Below are 17806 nucleotides of genomic sequence, written 5' to 3' on the forward strand. Positions count from 1 at the left end.
AAACTAGGGCTTGAGTTTTGGGATTTTTAAATTGGAATTTGAAGGGCCATTTGAGGTCGGATTTGGGAGTTCTTGGTATGTATGAACTCGTGGCGAGATGAGGAATCCACTGATGTGAATTTTATAATTTTTTGAGAAGTGGGCCCGGGGCTCGGGTTTTGCTAGTTTCGAGATTTTTGCTATTTTTCGATTGTTTTCGATTGGGTATTGTTCCCTTAGCATATTGTGATGTATTTGCTCTGATTTTGGATAGATTCGACGCAGGTGGAGGCCGATTTGAGGGGCAAAGGCGGCGCGAGCTAGAGATTTCACCGGTTCGAGGTGAGTAATGATTGTAAATGATAGTCTGAGGGTTGAAACCCCGGATTTGCACATCATAGTGTTGTATTGAGGTGACTTGCACGCCGGATAGCGAGCGTGGGGTAGAGAACCATTGGGGATTGTGACTTGGTCCGTCCCGATTGATGAAATTACTACGTATTTGACTGAAACTACTTGTTATCATCATAATTTGGGTTGATTGCCATGTTTGGGCTTCGTGCCAACTATGTGAATCCTTCAGGGATTGATATCACTGTTTTCGCATTACTTTGCATATTATTTGATCTCGGTCCAGGGTTTTAATACTGTTTTGCAAACTTAGCCATTTTTCTAAGATTTGAAAATTTAAACAATATGTTATTGACGTTTAGAGCTGAGAACCATTATTTTGATATTGCCCAAGTGGCTTATGTACATTTCTGGACTGAGCATGGATCGGGCTGCGCGCCGCAGCGTTGTTAAGGTAATTTCTGGATATATGGATGGCTCGGGCTGCGCGCCGCAGCGGTATTGTATTGATATTGAGGCCGAGGGCCTTGTTGGTGCCACGAGATGGCTTGATTATTTGCGCTTGGGCTGTAGGAGCCCCTCCGGAGTCTGTACACACTCCCAGTGAGCGCCGTCGACGTTAAATATATGGATGGCTCGGGCTGCACGCCGCAGTGGGTACCGGTGTGCATTGAATTGCACTCATGCATTTGTTCCTATTTGTATTATTTGTCATGACATTCCAGCACTCGCATTTCATTGGCTTCTATGCTACTTATTGCACTGCTTACCTGATACCCTGGTGTTATTTGTTAATGGAGTGCTGTGCCCGAGGGGCTGTCTTTTGTGCTGACTTGCACTATCTGTTTCGCATTCATTTGCTTAACTGTTGGAAAGATATATTTTCAAAAGAGGTTTTAAACTGAGTCCAGATATTTCTAAAGATTTTCACGGTTTCACTGTTTTTCTCAAAGGGTTACACTGTTATATAGCATGATGGCTTGCTTTACGTGGTTTCTTGCTGCTCAGTTATTATTTACCTTTATTACTCACTGAGTTGGAGTACTCACTTTACTCCCTGCACCTCACGTGCAGATGCAGGTATTGGTTTACCCGGTAGCGGGTTTGAGCTGGTTGAGGATTGGCTATCGTAGCTGAGCAAGGTGATCGCCAGCGTTCGCGGCACCGGACTTCTTTCTTTTAGTTCCAGATTTTTATTCTATGTATTACAGGCTTTGTAGTTGTATCAAAAATCCTTCTAGATGCTCGTGACTTGTGACACCCCGATTTCAGGCTGAGTCGGGATGGGATTTCCTGTTTTATCACGTTTATTCCGCAATATGATTTTTTTATTATCTATGATTCAGACTTATTCATGCTAATTAACTGTTAAAAGAGGCGTTGTTGTTCTGTTGGCTGGCCTTGTCTTCACGAGAGGCACCATCACGACCGGGTTTGGGGAATTGGGTCGTGACATTTTATTTTTTCTATTATTGATGATGAGTATTAGAAAATAAGATAGCTANATAATTTATTGACGTCTTGAGCTGAGAACTATTATTTTAACATTGCCCAAGTATTATATGTGCATTTCTGGACTGAGCATGGATCGGGCTGCACGCCGCAACAGTGTTATATTGATTTTGAGGCTGAGAGCCTGGTTGACTACATTGATCTTGAGGCCGAGGGCCTGGATGATTACTTTGATATTGAGGCCGAGAGCCTGGTTGATGCCACGAGATGGCTTGATATTGCGCTTGGGCTGTAGGAGCCCCTCCAGAGTCTGTACACACCCCTAGTGAGCGCCGTCGACGTTAAATATATGGATGGCTCGGGCTGCACGCCGTAGTGGGTACCTGAGTGTACCGGCATATGCATTGCATTGCACTCATGCATTTGTTCCTATTTGTATTATCTGTCATGACATTTCAGCACTCTCATTTCATTGGCTTCCATGCTATTTCTGCATTGCTTACCTGATACCCTGGTGTTATCCGTTAATGGAGTGGTGTGCCCGAGGGGCTGACTTTTTCGGCACTATCTGTTTCGCATTCATTTTCTCAACTGTCGGTAAAAGATATTTTCAAAAGAGGTTTTAAATTGAGCCCAGATATTTCTAAAGATTTCACGGTTTCACTGTTTTCTCAAAGGGTTACACTGTTCAATATAGCATGATGGCTTGCTTACGTGGTTTCTTGCTGCTCAGTTATTATTTACCTTTATTACTCACTGAGTTGGAGTACTCACTTTACTCCCTGCACCTCACGTGCAGATGCAGGTATTGGTTTACCCGGTATCGGGTTTGAGCAGGTTGAGGATTTTGCTACCGTAGCTGAGCAAGGTGACCGCCAGCGTTCGCGGCACCGGATTTCTTCTTTTTGATTCTAAATTTTAATCCATGTATTACAGGCCTTGTAGTTGTATTAAAAATCCTTCTAGATGCTCGTGACTTGTGACACCCCGGTCGGTCTGTGTTGGGATGGTTCCCTATATTTATCACTTTTCTTCCGCACTTATGGGAATTTTATTAATGGTCAGACTTATTCATGCTAAGTAATTATTAAAGAGTTATTGGTGTTCTGTTGGCTGGCCTTGTCTTCACGAGAGGCGCCATCACGACCGGGTTTGGAAATTAGGTCGTGACAAGCGACAAGTTAAATTTTGGAGAACTTAGAATACTAAATGCCTCAATTTATTGATAAAAGGTAGACGAATCCCAAAACGACACTAAATAATAAGAAAATAAAAAGTCACTAATGGCCATCGGCCTTATTATATCTCATAAAGCGAAAAAAATGAAAATTCCTATCTATTTGGTCCCGGAGGGACCTTGCCCAGACTCGACATTGTTGGCTCCATTGAACAGCTCTCCCAGCTCGCGCAGTCCTAGTAGCAGGTAAGCTCTGGCCAGATGTCCGCCTTCATTTCCTTCAACAGTCCGGCAATCTTCGACCCTCTTCAGAAACTTCTTTTCCAACTCTACTATACCTCGCTCCAAATAGACCAATCGCTTGTTGGCGCTGACAGCCATATCCTTCCACTCTTCAATTAGTTTTTGATTGGCTTCCTGTATTTCGCGGTGCTCGCTTTCAAATTCCCGAATCCTCTTGCGCAGTTGGTTGTACTTGACCTGTGCTTCAGCCTTTTCATCGATGATCCTGTGACCTCGAACAAACCCGGTTGACCCAGACCATTGTGATTGTCCTCCAGCTAGCCTGAATAGTGTGGGTTACAACCAGCATGGTATCTGTCTGGTTTGATGGTGTCCCTTCCCATGACGATCTTTCAGTGCCGCATATGCTGAGCTTGGCACTTATAAGGACTATCGTCAGCCTGGAAGTCAGCCCGGAAATGACTCATCTTGTCGACCCTTGGTATAACCTGCTTCCTACCAGCCTCTCTCATAACTCGGAGAGGGACATAAGGGTAGGTTCCCCTCAAACCGATCAATATCAGAAATGGCGCATCCCTGGATCGAACGATGAATTCTTTAGTAGGGAACCACTCGAACATCCATTGTACTCGGTCCTCAGTCAAATTATCAAAGAGTTCGACCCATTCTCTAGCATTCTCTGGTTGGGCGAACATGTTGGACATGTAATTCATTCGCTTTGGGTGATGAAAGGCGACATGATCGTCCCAGTCCCTTCGATGGATTTCCTGTCGATACTCACCCTTTTGGAGATGTTCCATGAGCCAAAGTTGCAGTAGAAGATTACAACCCTCGAAATGTTTGGCTCCCTGTTGAAACCTTTCTAGGGCTCGGTATATCTCTGCAGTGATCATTGGCACAAGACTGAATGGTTGTCCGTCAATTCCTTCCATTAGAGTTTTGGTGACCATAGCTAGCCTGGTATGGATTCTTGTTTTCTTCATTGGAAACACTATCATCCCCAAGAAACAGAACATGAAGACAAAGACCCTTCGGTGAATATGCCCCAATGATGTAAGGGCGAACTCATCAGGATAAGTACGGTAAGATTTGCTGTGGTCGTACCTCTCGTACAAATAGTCAAAGGGAATGTATGACTCTTTCAAACGTGTCAAGTCTTCTTTAGACCCATCATTTTGAGAAAACCTCTACCCTTGCATTTTCCGGCATTAACAAACCCGGAGTTTCCCACGGTATACCAGCCAGTCCTCCTATTTCCTCAAGCAAGGGTGTCATCTCAATGTCTCCGAAGCGGAACACGGACCTATCATAATCCCAGAATAGGGTAGCAGCCTCTATGATTTTGTTGTTGGGTTGAATTTCCAAGAGAGAAGTTAGGTTTCCCGGGTATTTCCGGACGAGAGTCTGATCACTGGAATGAAGGTCCTTCCACCAGCTTAGCAATTTCGGGTGGATGTTGGCGACCATGCCGAATCTAGGGACTTCGTGCCTCATATTTCTGCAAGACAAAAAGGTTAGGCCCTTACCCCCACCAGACTCGACTATTTAATATCAACAATTGGCATAAAAGCATTTTAGTTCTCCAAATAAATGCACAAAACGTGGTAGTATCCGTTTGGATCTTGGGAAAACCTAGTGGACTTTGGACAAGGCTATCTTAAAGAGTCATTAAGCGAGCAACATAACTGACTCGGCTAGGTTTGACCATGATGCATGCACAATTAAACAGAGTAAGGTTCCTATGGGGTTTTAGACTGGTACCCTTGAGCGGACAACTCAAGGGGGAAAGGCACGGAACCGTTGACTACACTGTTGGTCGACTGGTTTTACCGCAAATATGTCGTTTCCGAATTTAGGGGGGTGATAATATCGGAAGAGCGCAACCACTCATTATAAGCGTTGCTATGGTATTTTATTTGGCACGAGTGGAATATGATGTTGACAACATGCTTATGCAATAATTAAAGCAAGTTGTCAAGTATTTGCACGTTCATAAAATAATAATTACAATGATTTAAAACAGTAATAAAGGAAGGCAGTAAAGGAAGGCAGTAAAAGAAATAAGAGAAAGAAACAAAAGACAAGTTAGTTTTGTAATAGAAGAATGAATTAAATGCTTAAAGGGATTACACAAATAAAGGCATATAAGAAATGTAAAGTCACAGTAATAGCTTGAAATGGTAAAAGCCTAAAAGATATCCCCAGCAGAGTTGCCATGCTGTCACGCCCCCTTTTTCTCACGAAATCGGGTTTATGACATTTGGAAGGTAAACTCGTTCCCTTTTGGGAATTGGGTTTAAGAGAATTGAAGAGTCGCCACCTAATGATTTAAGTGCATTAGGACACTAAGAAGGGTTTGAGTTTGGATAACCAGAGATAGGGTAAGGGCTTGAAATTATTCCAAGGGGAAGGTGTTAGGCACCCCTCAAAATCCACTAGAGTGGTTCCCAGCCAAGCTATTGTTGTGACTTAAGGTACAAATAACATATAGACAAGTAGGACTTCAAATAAGAGGAGATTTTTCACATAAAGGTTAGAAATAAACAAAGTTGGAAAGCATTAAAGAGAGTTGATTTTCTTAAAAGAAACGTTTTAAAAGATTTAAAAAGAAACAAAGAAACAAAGGGAAGGGGGTCCTATGTTTATTAATAATATGGATCACCCCACACAACATCCGGTAATCACTCTTACGCGTGATGTTATCGCGTGGTCATCATATCCATATCTACCCTTTCCCACCCCTTTAAGGTATTAAAGCGCGGAATGGTCTCGTTTACTTATTGCATGCTATTACCCGTCCCAATTCTATCAGTCCCGGAGGTACTTGGGACTACTAATCCTAAAGGGAGGAGGTATTGGGCTTATTTGTGGTTTCAAAAGGTAAAAATGCTAAGGCGACAAACAAGAACACATATAGCAAGTTTGGGGGGAGAAGCATATAAACAAACAAAAGGCTCAAAAGACCTCCTTTAAGCAAAGAAAAGCACATAATTTAGCATGTCTTACACGTACTGTTTAAGGGTCTGATTAAAACTTAAAAGCTGGGGCAGGCTGATTTATCACATATTTCCAGATAAGAAGTCCGAATTAGGCTTGCCTGCTGGTCGTAATTGATAAAGACTGATGCAGTTTAAAAACTTTACCCAAAGGCTTGCCTAGGTGTGGGACAAGAGCTCCAATAGACATGATATCTACTGATTTCAGAAAAGAATGAAATAGATTGAATACATACTGATTAAGAGGGGTTACCAAATTATTAAAGAAAATCAAACTTTAGCAAAAATTACAGGTTCTGCAAGCATTATTACTGGTTTTAGACTCATAAGCGAGTGGAAATGTTTCAGACTTGGTTGATAGTTCCTATATGCATGCTTTCTACGCGTGGTTGATTTTAAACACTTTTATAGATATGAAAAAAATGCAGAAAACCTACAACATGATATCTAGGTGTTACATTTTATTATGAACGTGACGTCTGATTACATTTTTTTGGTTATTAGGACCTATAGACAAGTTTGCCTAGTGAAAAGCGGGTATGCAAGAATCAGAAGGGACCTATGGGCATATTTTCTACATGTGTGTGCAGAAGCTATAGACATAATATCTACATGGAAGTGCAGGATCCCTATAGTCATGGCATCTAAATGAGAATGTTGAAGTTCTTATAGACATGGTAACTAAATGAAAAACGCAAAAAATCTTATAGGCATGGAAACTACATGAAAAATGCAGAAATCTTAAAGGCATGGTAGCTATATGAAAAATGCAGAAATCTTATAGGCATGGTAGCTATATGAAAAATGCTGAAATTAGAGATTCCTATAGACAAGTTATCTACCCTTTTTACATGCATGGTTACCCCTCCCTTTTCACTAACCATCCCCGAAAGTTTATTACAAAGTTATTACAGTCCAAAGAAAATAAAGAAAATACATCAGAAATTGAAAATTACAACCAAGTAGAGCCTGATTCAGACTTCCTGTCTGAAGTATGAAGTAAACCAACTCCAAAGATCAGATTTCAAAGCCTTTCTCTCATTTGGGGTGTGTCAGAGTTCCCTAAGAGCCTCACAATGAACTCCGGGCAGTGCTTACACCCCAAATACCTCACCATATTAAGCCAAAGTGCAGTGTGGAAGGGCCAGCCCTCAGGTGTCCAAGTTCAGAGGGAACTCAAGGTCCCAAGGCAAGGCTCACAAGAGGGGGGCAGAACCTAGGAACTAAGAGAGAGTGCAAGTGCAGGATTCTGAAAGGGGAAAGGGAAACAGTTCACATTGGTACACATAGAGGTATAGGGAATGGGGAGTTGCAAGAAGTAAAGAGCAGGCTAGTGGGCATAACCCAACAATGGGAGATGCTGGCACACCCATAAGCCTACTGGAACACATTGTTTAGAGGTCAGGATCCCCTAAGGGCTCAAGTTTAATCCATAGACAATAACTTGCATATTGCCATGTTTTAAACTGTAACTCAAAGCACACAAAGGGAATAGGGAGGAGGGGTTCATAACAGAAACAAGCAAAAGAAAACAACATGCTAGTTTAAGTATTTAAATCTACAGAAGTATAAAGTAGACATAGATGTAGAAAGTTGTAAGTAAACACATTGTGGTGATGCTGAAAATTAAATTAGAACATACCAGTTTCAAAGGAAACAAACAAAGAGAAAGTGCAGTAGTCTTGTGAAAGCCACAGAATAGACAAGAAGAGAGTGCTAGTAAGAGTTCAGAAGAGATTGTAAAGTAGTAGTGGAGGATTGTTAATCGTGTCTGTTGTGTGTTAAAGAATCGTGTATTTATAGTGTAAAAGTCATGAGGAAATAAGGTAAGAAAATAATTGAAGAACTGATTGTCAATCAATTACACAAGATCCCTTTAATTAAGGGATTCAGATTCAAACGGGTATAAACCAATTAAGGAAAGAAATTAATCAAACACTTTGTGCAAAGTAGGCAATTAGGGGTGAGTACATAAAAGTTATTTAAGGACGAGGTTTTGACAATACACGGTTTGTGCAAATAAGGTAAGGAAATCAATTAACAACCAGTAAATCAAAAGGGTCCGAGATTTTGTATGAATGAACAAGTTAGAAAGATGGAAAAGGGTTTTACTTAGGTCGAGTAACAGAGAAAAATCAGTAAACAATGGAAAGAAATCAATCAGGCCATATTCAGAAGGATGCTTGAACTAATTGAAAATTCGACAACCATTTAGAGGGAAATTCATCATATATAAAGAGCATACAAACACGTTAAGAATGAAAGAAGACTGTAGTGTCATTGTAAAATCAGTAGAAAATCCAGTATAGAAGAGTTTAGCAAAAGGTCAGAGTCATATGAAAACAAAGAAGTCCAAACTCAATTTAAAGACTCGAAGTCAATATGAAAGAATTAGGGGTTTCGAAATAAACCCTAGTTCAAGCAAACCATAAGCAGAGATGAGAGGGCAGGCAATTGAATCGAAATCATGTTTAGAAGTTTCAGAAAAAGAACAGGCTTCTTCAGCGACAGAACTCATGAGAAAACATGATAGCAAAGTAACATGCAATCACAGTAGAAGGATTCAAAGAACATAATGGCAAATACTGATAAGAACAGTAGAAGAAGCATACTTAAGAGGATCTTTCAGGAGAAATTCAAACAAGGTTCATTAGAAGAAAAATAGCGAAACCTTAAGAACACAGTAGATGAATGTAGTAGGCAAAACATAGCAGAACATAGTAGAAGAAAATACGAGAACATAGTATGGAAAACATGGTAGAAAACATACAAGCATGGAGCATATAGAACACAGTAAAAAGGAACACACAAGAACGGAGTATAAAAACTCAGTAGAAGAACATACAAGAACAGATCACAGTAGGAGAACATACAAGAACGTGGTAGATAAAAACATAGGAGCACAGTAGAGGTAAATACACAAAAGAAAAAGAAAGTCAGTGAAACACTTAAATATTTTTTTCAGAAAACCCTAGATCGGAAAGAAAGACTTAAAAAAAAGTAATTTTCGAAAGAAAAGTTAGGGAAATCGTTTGAAAAACTCAAGGAGAGCACAGATATACAACGAATCTGGAGAAAACCTCAAAGGGTTAGGGTTTCAGAAGAACCCTAGAAATGAGAAAGGCTTTGAGAAATCATCAATCTGAGTCGGAGAGGTTAGAACCAGGCTCAAACAACTATAGTAGGCCAGAGAAAAGCCGGAGATGACCAGAGAACCTTGAATCGATAGAGGTCTGGATGAAAACCTTCGAAGTCAGGCCTCGAATCTTCAGGTATCAAGCACATAGGAGCAATAGGAGGTGAGTATAGGACTCCCACAGCCTGAGAAGCCATGGATTTCGGTGGGTTTCATGGTGGGAGATGGTAGGAGACGATTAGGGTTCAGAGAAGGTTCGAGAGAGTTTGAGGGGTGAAGGGATTCAAAGGCGGCGTCTTAGGTGAGAATGATTTAGGGTTGGGGGGTTTGGGAAATTAAAAAGGAAAGAAGGGATCGTGGCCGTAGCCTGGATTTATTGGGGAGCCGGGTGGGTTGGATTAAATTGGGTCATGGGCGGGTAGTTTAGGAGTTGGGCCGGTCCGATTGAGATTGAAATTGGGTTAATTGGGGTGGTCGATTTGGGCTAAAATTGAAATCAATAGGGCTAGATTTTAAATAGCCACTTTTTCCCTTTTTATTTTATAAAAATAGTAAAATGATTTCTGAAAATAAATTAATCGTACTAAATTAATTAATAATATATAAATATTAAACTAAAGTACTGGAATCAATTTTACAATTATAAACGCAATTAATTCTTAAAATAGGCTAATATTGCGATTACATGCAATTTAGCTTTAAAATACTAAATAAATTTGTAAAAAATATGCAAAAAATTATCTTAGCTATATTTTGGTATAAATATGAAAATACAATAAATGAATCACAAAAATGATCATTTGGGGAATAATCATTGATTTTATATTGATAAAATAGGGCAATAAATTGATTTAAAAATATAATAAAACACCTAGGCATACGTATATATGCATACATATGCTATTTGAAAGGTACTTTGCATAAGAAAAATATACGAGAAAAAATTGGGTATCAACACAAATCAATAAGAATTGGAGGTGTTTTATGTTTCTACATACTTTCACTATCATTTTTTTTCTTTAAATTTTTCTTTCTCTTTTTTTTCTTTTCTTTTTCACACACTCCATACATTAAAGTTCATCGGCTAGTGACCTTTGATTTTAACTTTAGAGCACCAACGGGCCCTTCCATGGTTCCCCTCAAAAGCTACTCCCCAATCTCTAACCTTACTTGTTTTAGCGCCTAAGTGCCTTAGGAGGTAAAGGTTCAATCAATATCAAATTAAGAACAAAATAGGGGTATGGCTTGTAATGTGGGTGCCAAAAGAAAGGTCTATAGGCTCAAAGGGGCTAGCAACGGAAAATTTTATTTTTATGTGACAAGCACATCCATGATCGAGCAAGAAAATGCCTACGTTATCTCCTAGATTAGCACAACTTACAATTTCGCTTCAATTAACATACGGGTCAAGTTCTAGACTACACAGGATAGCATAGAAAATCACAATTCCTCACACACACGTTGCACATGACTCAATCAAGACTGTTCTGTTCAACTCTCAAGTCAAGCAAGCACACATAATTGAGGAATTTAAGCAATATTGCACTATGTGGCATACGAGTCAAACAACTGAGAAAGAGCGTCACAAAATAGGCTATTTACTTTACTTAGGCTTCACAATTCAAACCAAATATACGGAAAAACAGAATGTATGTCATAGCCTAATGTGCCAGCATCAACCATATCAATGAGTATCTCGGAGCGACTCAGTTTCTTCCTAAACTACTTCTAAAAAAAAAAAATACCCGGTTCGAGCTACACCCTTGGAAAAGAACCGGCGCCCAAAGAAAAACCAAGGGATACTACCTAACTATCCTAAAAAAAAAATCTTTTTGGTATTTTTAATCGGACTTTATCCCTCAAGAAATTGTCCAAAAGATCCATCGTCGGGAAAAATCCGAACTTTTTCTAATTTTTTTTTCAATTTTCGTATTATTTTTTTTTTTACCTAGACTATGTCTACTATGAGTTCTAAAAGAACAACTAAATAAAAAAAAAATAGTTTTATACAATTACACTTCAGAAAGTAGTTTCCCCACCCCACACTTATATTATGCATAGTCCTCGATGCATGATCACAGAGAAAGATATTAAAACAAGGGTGAGAAATACTCCCTGAGACCCTCTCAGGCCTTGCTCGAACATGATCCTCAATATTAAGGGTCGGGGCGACCCCACACTTACAGATCAAACATGCTCCTCAGCTTCAACTTCGGGTACTCAGACTTCCCCTATTCTGCAAAACAAAAACAACACGAAACTTGACACTATACAAAAAAAAATCAAAATACAGGTTGGGTTGCCTCCCAACAAGCGCCTTATTTATAGTCGTGGCACGACTCCATCACTTTCACCACTTTTTCTTCCACTTTGAAGATATGAATTGCGCCCCCAATTTTGCATCAATTTTTCTATCACGTTCCTGGGGCGGTGGTATAAAAATAAAAGAACCACGCAATAGGTATTGCATCTTGCACTTCTTGGCCTTTAAGTGAGGAATGTCGTTTTGTCTCCTTAGACATCACAAATTTCAGAATATAAACACTTTGTTCCTCATCCATTGACTCCTTCATATGCTCGACTGGATCAATTCCCATGTCACCAACCAAACACAATGTTGAAAAATATTTAGAATGAGGTCCAATACGCTCCAACTCCAAAATTACATTATTTTTTACATCCTCAATTTTGAGCTCTTCGTCAACCTTGGCATCATTAATAATATTTTGGTCGAATAGTTGGAATTCCTCTTTCCGCTCCATAAGTTGACCAGTATCCACAACAATTGGTTGTAGGGCATCAGACGCCTCAACCTTTTTATTCAATTGATCGTGCAGGTCATGGATATCTAAGCCAAATTGGTCTATCTCTTGTCTGAGCTCAGTTCTTCCTTCTATTAGTTGTTCTATCATATTTGAAAGACCATCACGAAGATACTCATGAGATTTTATTAGTTGATCTTGTTCCTATAGCCAAGATTGGCTCACTATATCTGCTTCTTCTAAATTATCTTCTGGTGGGAACTCGCTCTCTTCAGCCACTTCCTCCGCCTCAGCCATCATTCTCATGATTGCTTCACTAGTTCTTTGTACAGCCTTTCGATTTTCATCTTATTGCTCGGCTACTTGCCTCATCGTCATGTCATGTTGCTCGACTACTTGCCTCATCATTTTCATAATACGAGTCATGCTTTCCATATCCTCCACTTCATTGCTCCTATCAAACTCATAAACATTATAATAAGAACTCTGGGAAGGATAATAAGAATTAGGATAACCATCCCAATGTCCACCTTGACCACCACACATATTACAAAAATTCCACACATCAAATTGAGATGCACAATTTTGCCACAAGTGTGGTCCTCCACAATATGGACAAGGATCACCATAATAAGAATAACCAATATTCGGCAAATTATCATTCCAAGATGCCATATCAACAAAGATAGTAAATATTTAACTAAGATAAAAATAAGAAAAAAAACTTGAGTAGACAAAAAGTAAAAATCTAATCTAGTAGACTAGTTAATTTCTAAGTCCCCGGCAACGGCGCCAAAAACTTATTGCTCCCTAACGCACACGCAAGTATACGTGGTCGACAAGTAATATAGGATTGTAAGTCCAGATATCGTACCCACAGGGACTTGTGATTAACTATCAACTAAATTAAACCAAACAATTAAGCTATTCAAGCGAATCCTAACGTATGAATATTTAACTAAAGATAATCTAGAGTAGTAAACTAAGAGATTAAAGAAAACAAGTTGGTGAATTATAGAGACGAATTCAATGTGAGTGAATATTCTAGAGCTATGAGTTGGCTAACAATCCCGTTGAGTTTTCCACCTAAATCGTCTAATTAATTTATCTGGTTTATTGATTGACAGGGTTAATATTGCTCGTAGCCTTCTCCCGAAGTACAACTCGCCTATTCAAGCTAACCTAACGCCTATATTCCTATGGAATTAGGATTAACAAGAACGCATTTATAATTCCCGTATAATAACCAAGCAAGGCGATTAGGTATATTCCTATCCTAACCGCAAATCCGCTCCCCCTAAGAGTTAAGATCTTGCTCTACTCAATCTTATATGCAATCTAGAATTCTCTCTCCCGAGTTCAATCCTAGATTCGTAGATAGTATTCAATTGGTGATCAAGCAATCAAATAATTAAGCGCAAGATTGAATAAATAAACCAATATGATAAAATAATAAGAACAATTCAAGCTTCAAACTACAACGTTCATGTAGCACCCAACAACTCTAGAACTAATAAACTATGAAATTAAAGGAAGAGAAGAGAAGAAAAACTAGTTGAAAGCCTCCTCCAAGCGTGGTGTGTGTTCCCTCACGTGAATTCTCCTCCAAAGTATGTTAGATCTCTCTAAAGTGGCGTCCTCCCTCAAAAAATATGTTTTGTCTTGCTTTTATACGTGTTGGTCTAGGGCCGAATAAACCGTGTCCCGGGCAAAATAGGATAAAATCCGCGTCACCGGCGCCCAGCCCGGCACCAGGCGCCCTCCACGGCGCCCCAATATCTTTAGCTACTGTTTTTGGCGCCACAGGTAGGGCTGGGCGCCACCTGTGGCGCCCAAATTCGCAAGTTTCCCGGTTTCGTCCGTTTTGGCTCAAATCTTGCGCGTTTCGCCCCCAATTGCTCCTGAATCATTCCTACACATAAAAACACATCAAATTAACATAAATCAACACATTTAACATCCCAAATTAACGAAACAAAAGTAAAATATGAGGCGATATACATAGAATATATATACTTTAAGCTAAACATCACTAACCTACCTCGAGGCTGCCATAGCTCGAGGTCGAGACTTGCTTGTACACTGGTTTGACTTACTTTACTCTTTAATTTATACACTTGATTCCTTGTTTATCAGTTAGTATTGGATTAAATCACATATCTTTAAAACCACAATACAAGTTTAATTGTTACTTAAATTTTAGAGTAAACAAATATATTATATGTATTTTAAATTAGGGAAGAATGAATAACTCAAGAAAAACAATGGAGGATTGACATAGATTAAAAATTTACTCGTACGTAGTGTTTACACTGAATGATACTCCTTAATTTATTATAGTTAAGTAATAAATTGAGATAAAATATTCATTAACTAACTATAATTTAATGATAATTATCTATATAGAGAGGATAAATATTTATTAATTTATTATTATTTAAATGTAATAAATTAATATGATTTGGTGCAATAATTTTGATTTAGGTTAATGAGCTTGTAAACAATGTAAATATGAGTCATACGATAAGGAGTAGGTGACTGTGAGAAGGGGCAAGAACAGTCCAATATATGAAAACGATAAGGCCGTCCTATATTTGAGTTTCCTTAAACCCTTTTACCTTTTACCACTATACTCTGCATATTTTTTCACAGAGATTATCCAAAGAAAGAGCTTTTTCCAAATCCAGTTGGTGAGTTTTCTGTAAAAACTTCCATTTTTCCCCCTTTTTTTTTCTCGTATTCTTGTTCTTTTTCTATTTCGCAACTGTTTTGCTGAATTACATGTGCACCCATTTAATTGGGTGAGTTTGCTTAAATGGGGTCCTGTATTTTCTATAGTATTTGCTTTATTCTTCATCTTCTTGCAGCTTTACTTGTTTTCATGGTTTCCACAAGACCAGAATTTTAGGGTTTATCTAGACATAATTCTTGCTATTTGTTTTTTTTAAAATAAAAAAATATGTTTGACTTGTCCATATAGGCGATACCAACTAATTGAGACTAAAGGGGAAAATGTGAGTCTTAGAACCATACTTTGTGGTAATATGCAAATTATTTAGTATTGGAATGAAATGTGTCCCCAGTGAGGAGGTGTGAGAGGTTGAAGATAGTAGGTATAAGGAGAGGTAGAGGTAGACCGAAGAAGTATTGGAGAGGAGTGGGCATGATGCATCTTCAGCTTACCGAGGACATGACCCTTAGGACGGTGTGAAGGTCGAGAATTAGGGTAGAAGGGTAGTAGGTAGTCGAGAATTACACTGGGTATGTTGTTGGAATGAAATGTGTCAGAATAGAGGGGGTCTAAAAGTAAAGAATTCATATAAGGACCCACCTAGTTTGGAATTGAGGCATAATTGATTAATTTTGTTTTCAGCTGGAGTTATTTCCCTAAATTTAGATGTTTCTTTGTTTAGTCGACTAGGCAAATTGTTTAGTATTGGAATGAAATTGTCTAAATGGAGCGGTCTAAAAGTGGACGATCATATGCAGACCCCAGCTAGGTTGGGATTGCAGCATAGTTGTTTGGTTTTGTTCTTGTATTGGAATTATTTGCCTAAATATAGATGTTTCTTTGTTCAATCGACCAGGCAAAGTGTTTTGGATTGAAATAAATTTGTCTAAATAGAGCGGCCTAAAAGTAAAGGATTCATACGAGGACCCCAACTAGTTCAGGATTGAGATAGTTGATTCGTTTTTGTTTTTATTGGAGTTATTTGCCTAAATTAGATGTTACTTTGTTCGATCAACTAGGCAAAGTGTTTAGTATTGGAATGAAATGTGTCTAAATAGAGCGGCCTAGAAAGATGATTCATATGAGGATCCAAACTAGTTTGGGAATGAGGCATAATTGACTGGTTTATTCTCTGACTGTAGCTGTTTTTTCCTAATTTAGATGTTTCTTTGTTCGATCGACTAGGCAATTTATTTAGTATTGGATGAAATGTTTTTAAATAGAGTGGCCTTAAGGTAGATGATTCATGTGAGGACCCAACTAGTTTGGCATTGAGGCATAGTTGATTGATTTTGTTTTCGGTTGGAGTTATTTCCCTAAATTTAGTTGGTTCTTTGTTCAATCTGGCATGTTTTCTTACTGGGCCTTTTCTTATTTCATAAGGTTTTAGTTCTGACCTGGAATTATTTTGCATGCTAGCTATCAATGGCATCTCAGGTGATAAAAGAATGGGTTGGAATTCAACAGTTTCCTTCTGCCACTGAATTGAAGTTACTTGAATTGCTAGGAAAAACGAAGCAGGAAGTTCATGTCTCTCTCATTACCTAATATGCTACTTTCAATTTGTTTTTCTGGAGTTACAGTCGGAACGATTGTTATATTTTTTTTATGTGTACCCCAAATAAGACTTGTGTGCAATTATTTGGCTGATGTATTGATTATGGTCAACTGCTGTAGAGTGCAAGTACATTGACTGTCCTAGTAATGGGGAAAGGAGGTGTTGGAAAATCTTCAACAGTTAACTCAATTTTAGGGGAAAGAGCAGTTGCTGTCAGTGCATTTCAGGTACATATCGCTCAGAATTTAGTTGAAAATTAAAATCTTAGAGGTTTCTTTTTTTTTTTGTGGTTTAGGACATTGAAATAATGTGCCTTTATTTTCAGTCAGAAACTCCAAGACCAGTGATGGTTTCGCGATCATTGGCAGGATCTACATTCAACATTATCGACACCCCAGGGCTGGTTGAAGGAGGATATGTTAATGATCAGGTTCTTGATCTCATAAAGAGGTAAGTATTTAGTATTTGCATGCTGAAATAAATCGGTACTTCACTTGCTCGGGTAGGGATGCATAGTCTTTGTCTGACTAACCAACTTCTCTCACTAATTATTATTTTTTATTTTATTTTTTGGGGTAATTGGATCAAACAGGTTCCTCTTGAACAAGACAATTGATGTTTTGCTCTATGTGGATCGTCTGGATACATATAGAGTGGACAATTTGGACAGGCAAATTGTGAAGGCCATAACAGATAGTTTCGGCAAGGAAATATGGCGTAGAGCACTTGTCGTCCTCACACATGCTCAGGTCTCCCCTCCTGATGGATTGAGTTATGACGAGTTTACTTCGAGAAGATCAGAGGCACTTTTGAAAATTGTCCGCCTGGGAGCTCGAATTAGGAAACAAGAGATTAAGGTGGTGTCACAATCACTACTTTCTTCTATGCTTGAAGTAGATTTTCAGGATTCTTACAATTTTGTTACACTTCCCAGAGCAAGTTTTCTTTGGCACAATTTGAATTTTGTAGCTACCTTTCTTTTTGTGTTCTATTGAGTAGAGGGAGAGAGTGTGGAGTTGCCTATTGATTTCTTAATCTGAACTATCATAAATCAGTTGTGGACTTATTAAGCTGATTAAGGTGTACCTATGAGTTAATGATTCTGCCAGTTAAGCAACTATGCAGATCATCTAACTCTTATACCATTTTTTCTTCGTGTTTCATCCAATTTTTCTACATGAGATCTTCTGATCTTATTCGCGTCTCCACCTTCGCACACCGTGTTCCTAAGATATGTGTGACATCCTCCTTCCTTTGATCCTAGAAGTAGTTTAAGCACCTACAGCGCACCCCTTTTTTTTGTACATGTCTGCGAGTTTTTTCTTGGGGGTGGGTTGTGGGGGGGGGGGAATCGGTATAGTTCTTTTTTACGTGCGACTAGTGCACTTTGGTCTCTAGTACGTGGGTAGGGTAGGGAGGGA

The 17806-nt window shown here is 38.9% G+C and overlaps 1 protein-coding gene across 1 annotated transcript in view; it reads left to right on the forward strand.

Annotated features, from left to right (window-relative positions):
- Positions 14613–17806, forward strand: part of LOC109225217 (translocase of chloroplast 34, chloroplastic-like) — a 4347-nt gene continuing 1153 nt past the window's right edge. The window contains exons 1-5 of the mRNA XM_019389812.1: positions 14613–14786; positions 16247–16357; positions 16505–16612; positions 16711–16835; positions 16978–17242. Of these exons, the coding sequence (XP_019245357.1) occupies positions 16253–16357; positions 16505–16612; positions 16711–16835; positions 16978–17242 (603 nt within the window). The 5' untranslated portion in view covers positions 14613–14786; positions 16247–16252. The remainder of the gene's footprint in view (positions 14787–16246; positions 16358–16504; positions 16613–16710; positions 16836–16977; positions 17243–17806) is intronic.

This window comes from Nicotiana attenuata, chromosome 5 (genome assembly GCF_001879085.1).
Source record: "Nicotiana attenuata strain UT chromosome 5, NIATTr2, whole genome shotgun sequence".
Lineage (NCBI taxonomy): Eukaryota > Viridiplantae > Streptophyta > Magnoliopsida > Solanales > Solanaceae > Nicotiana > Nicotiana attenuata.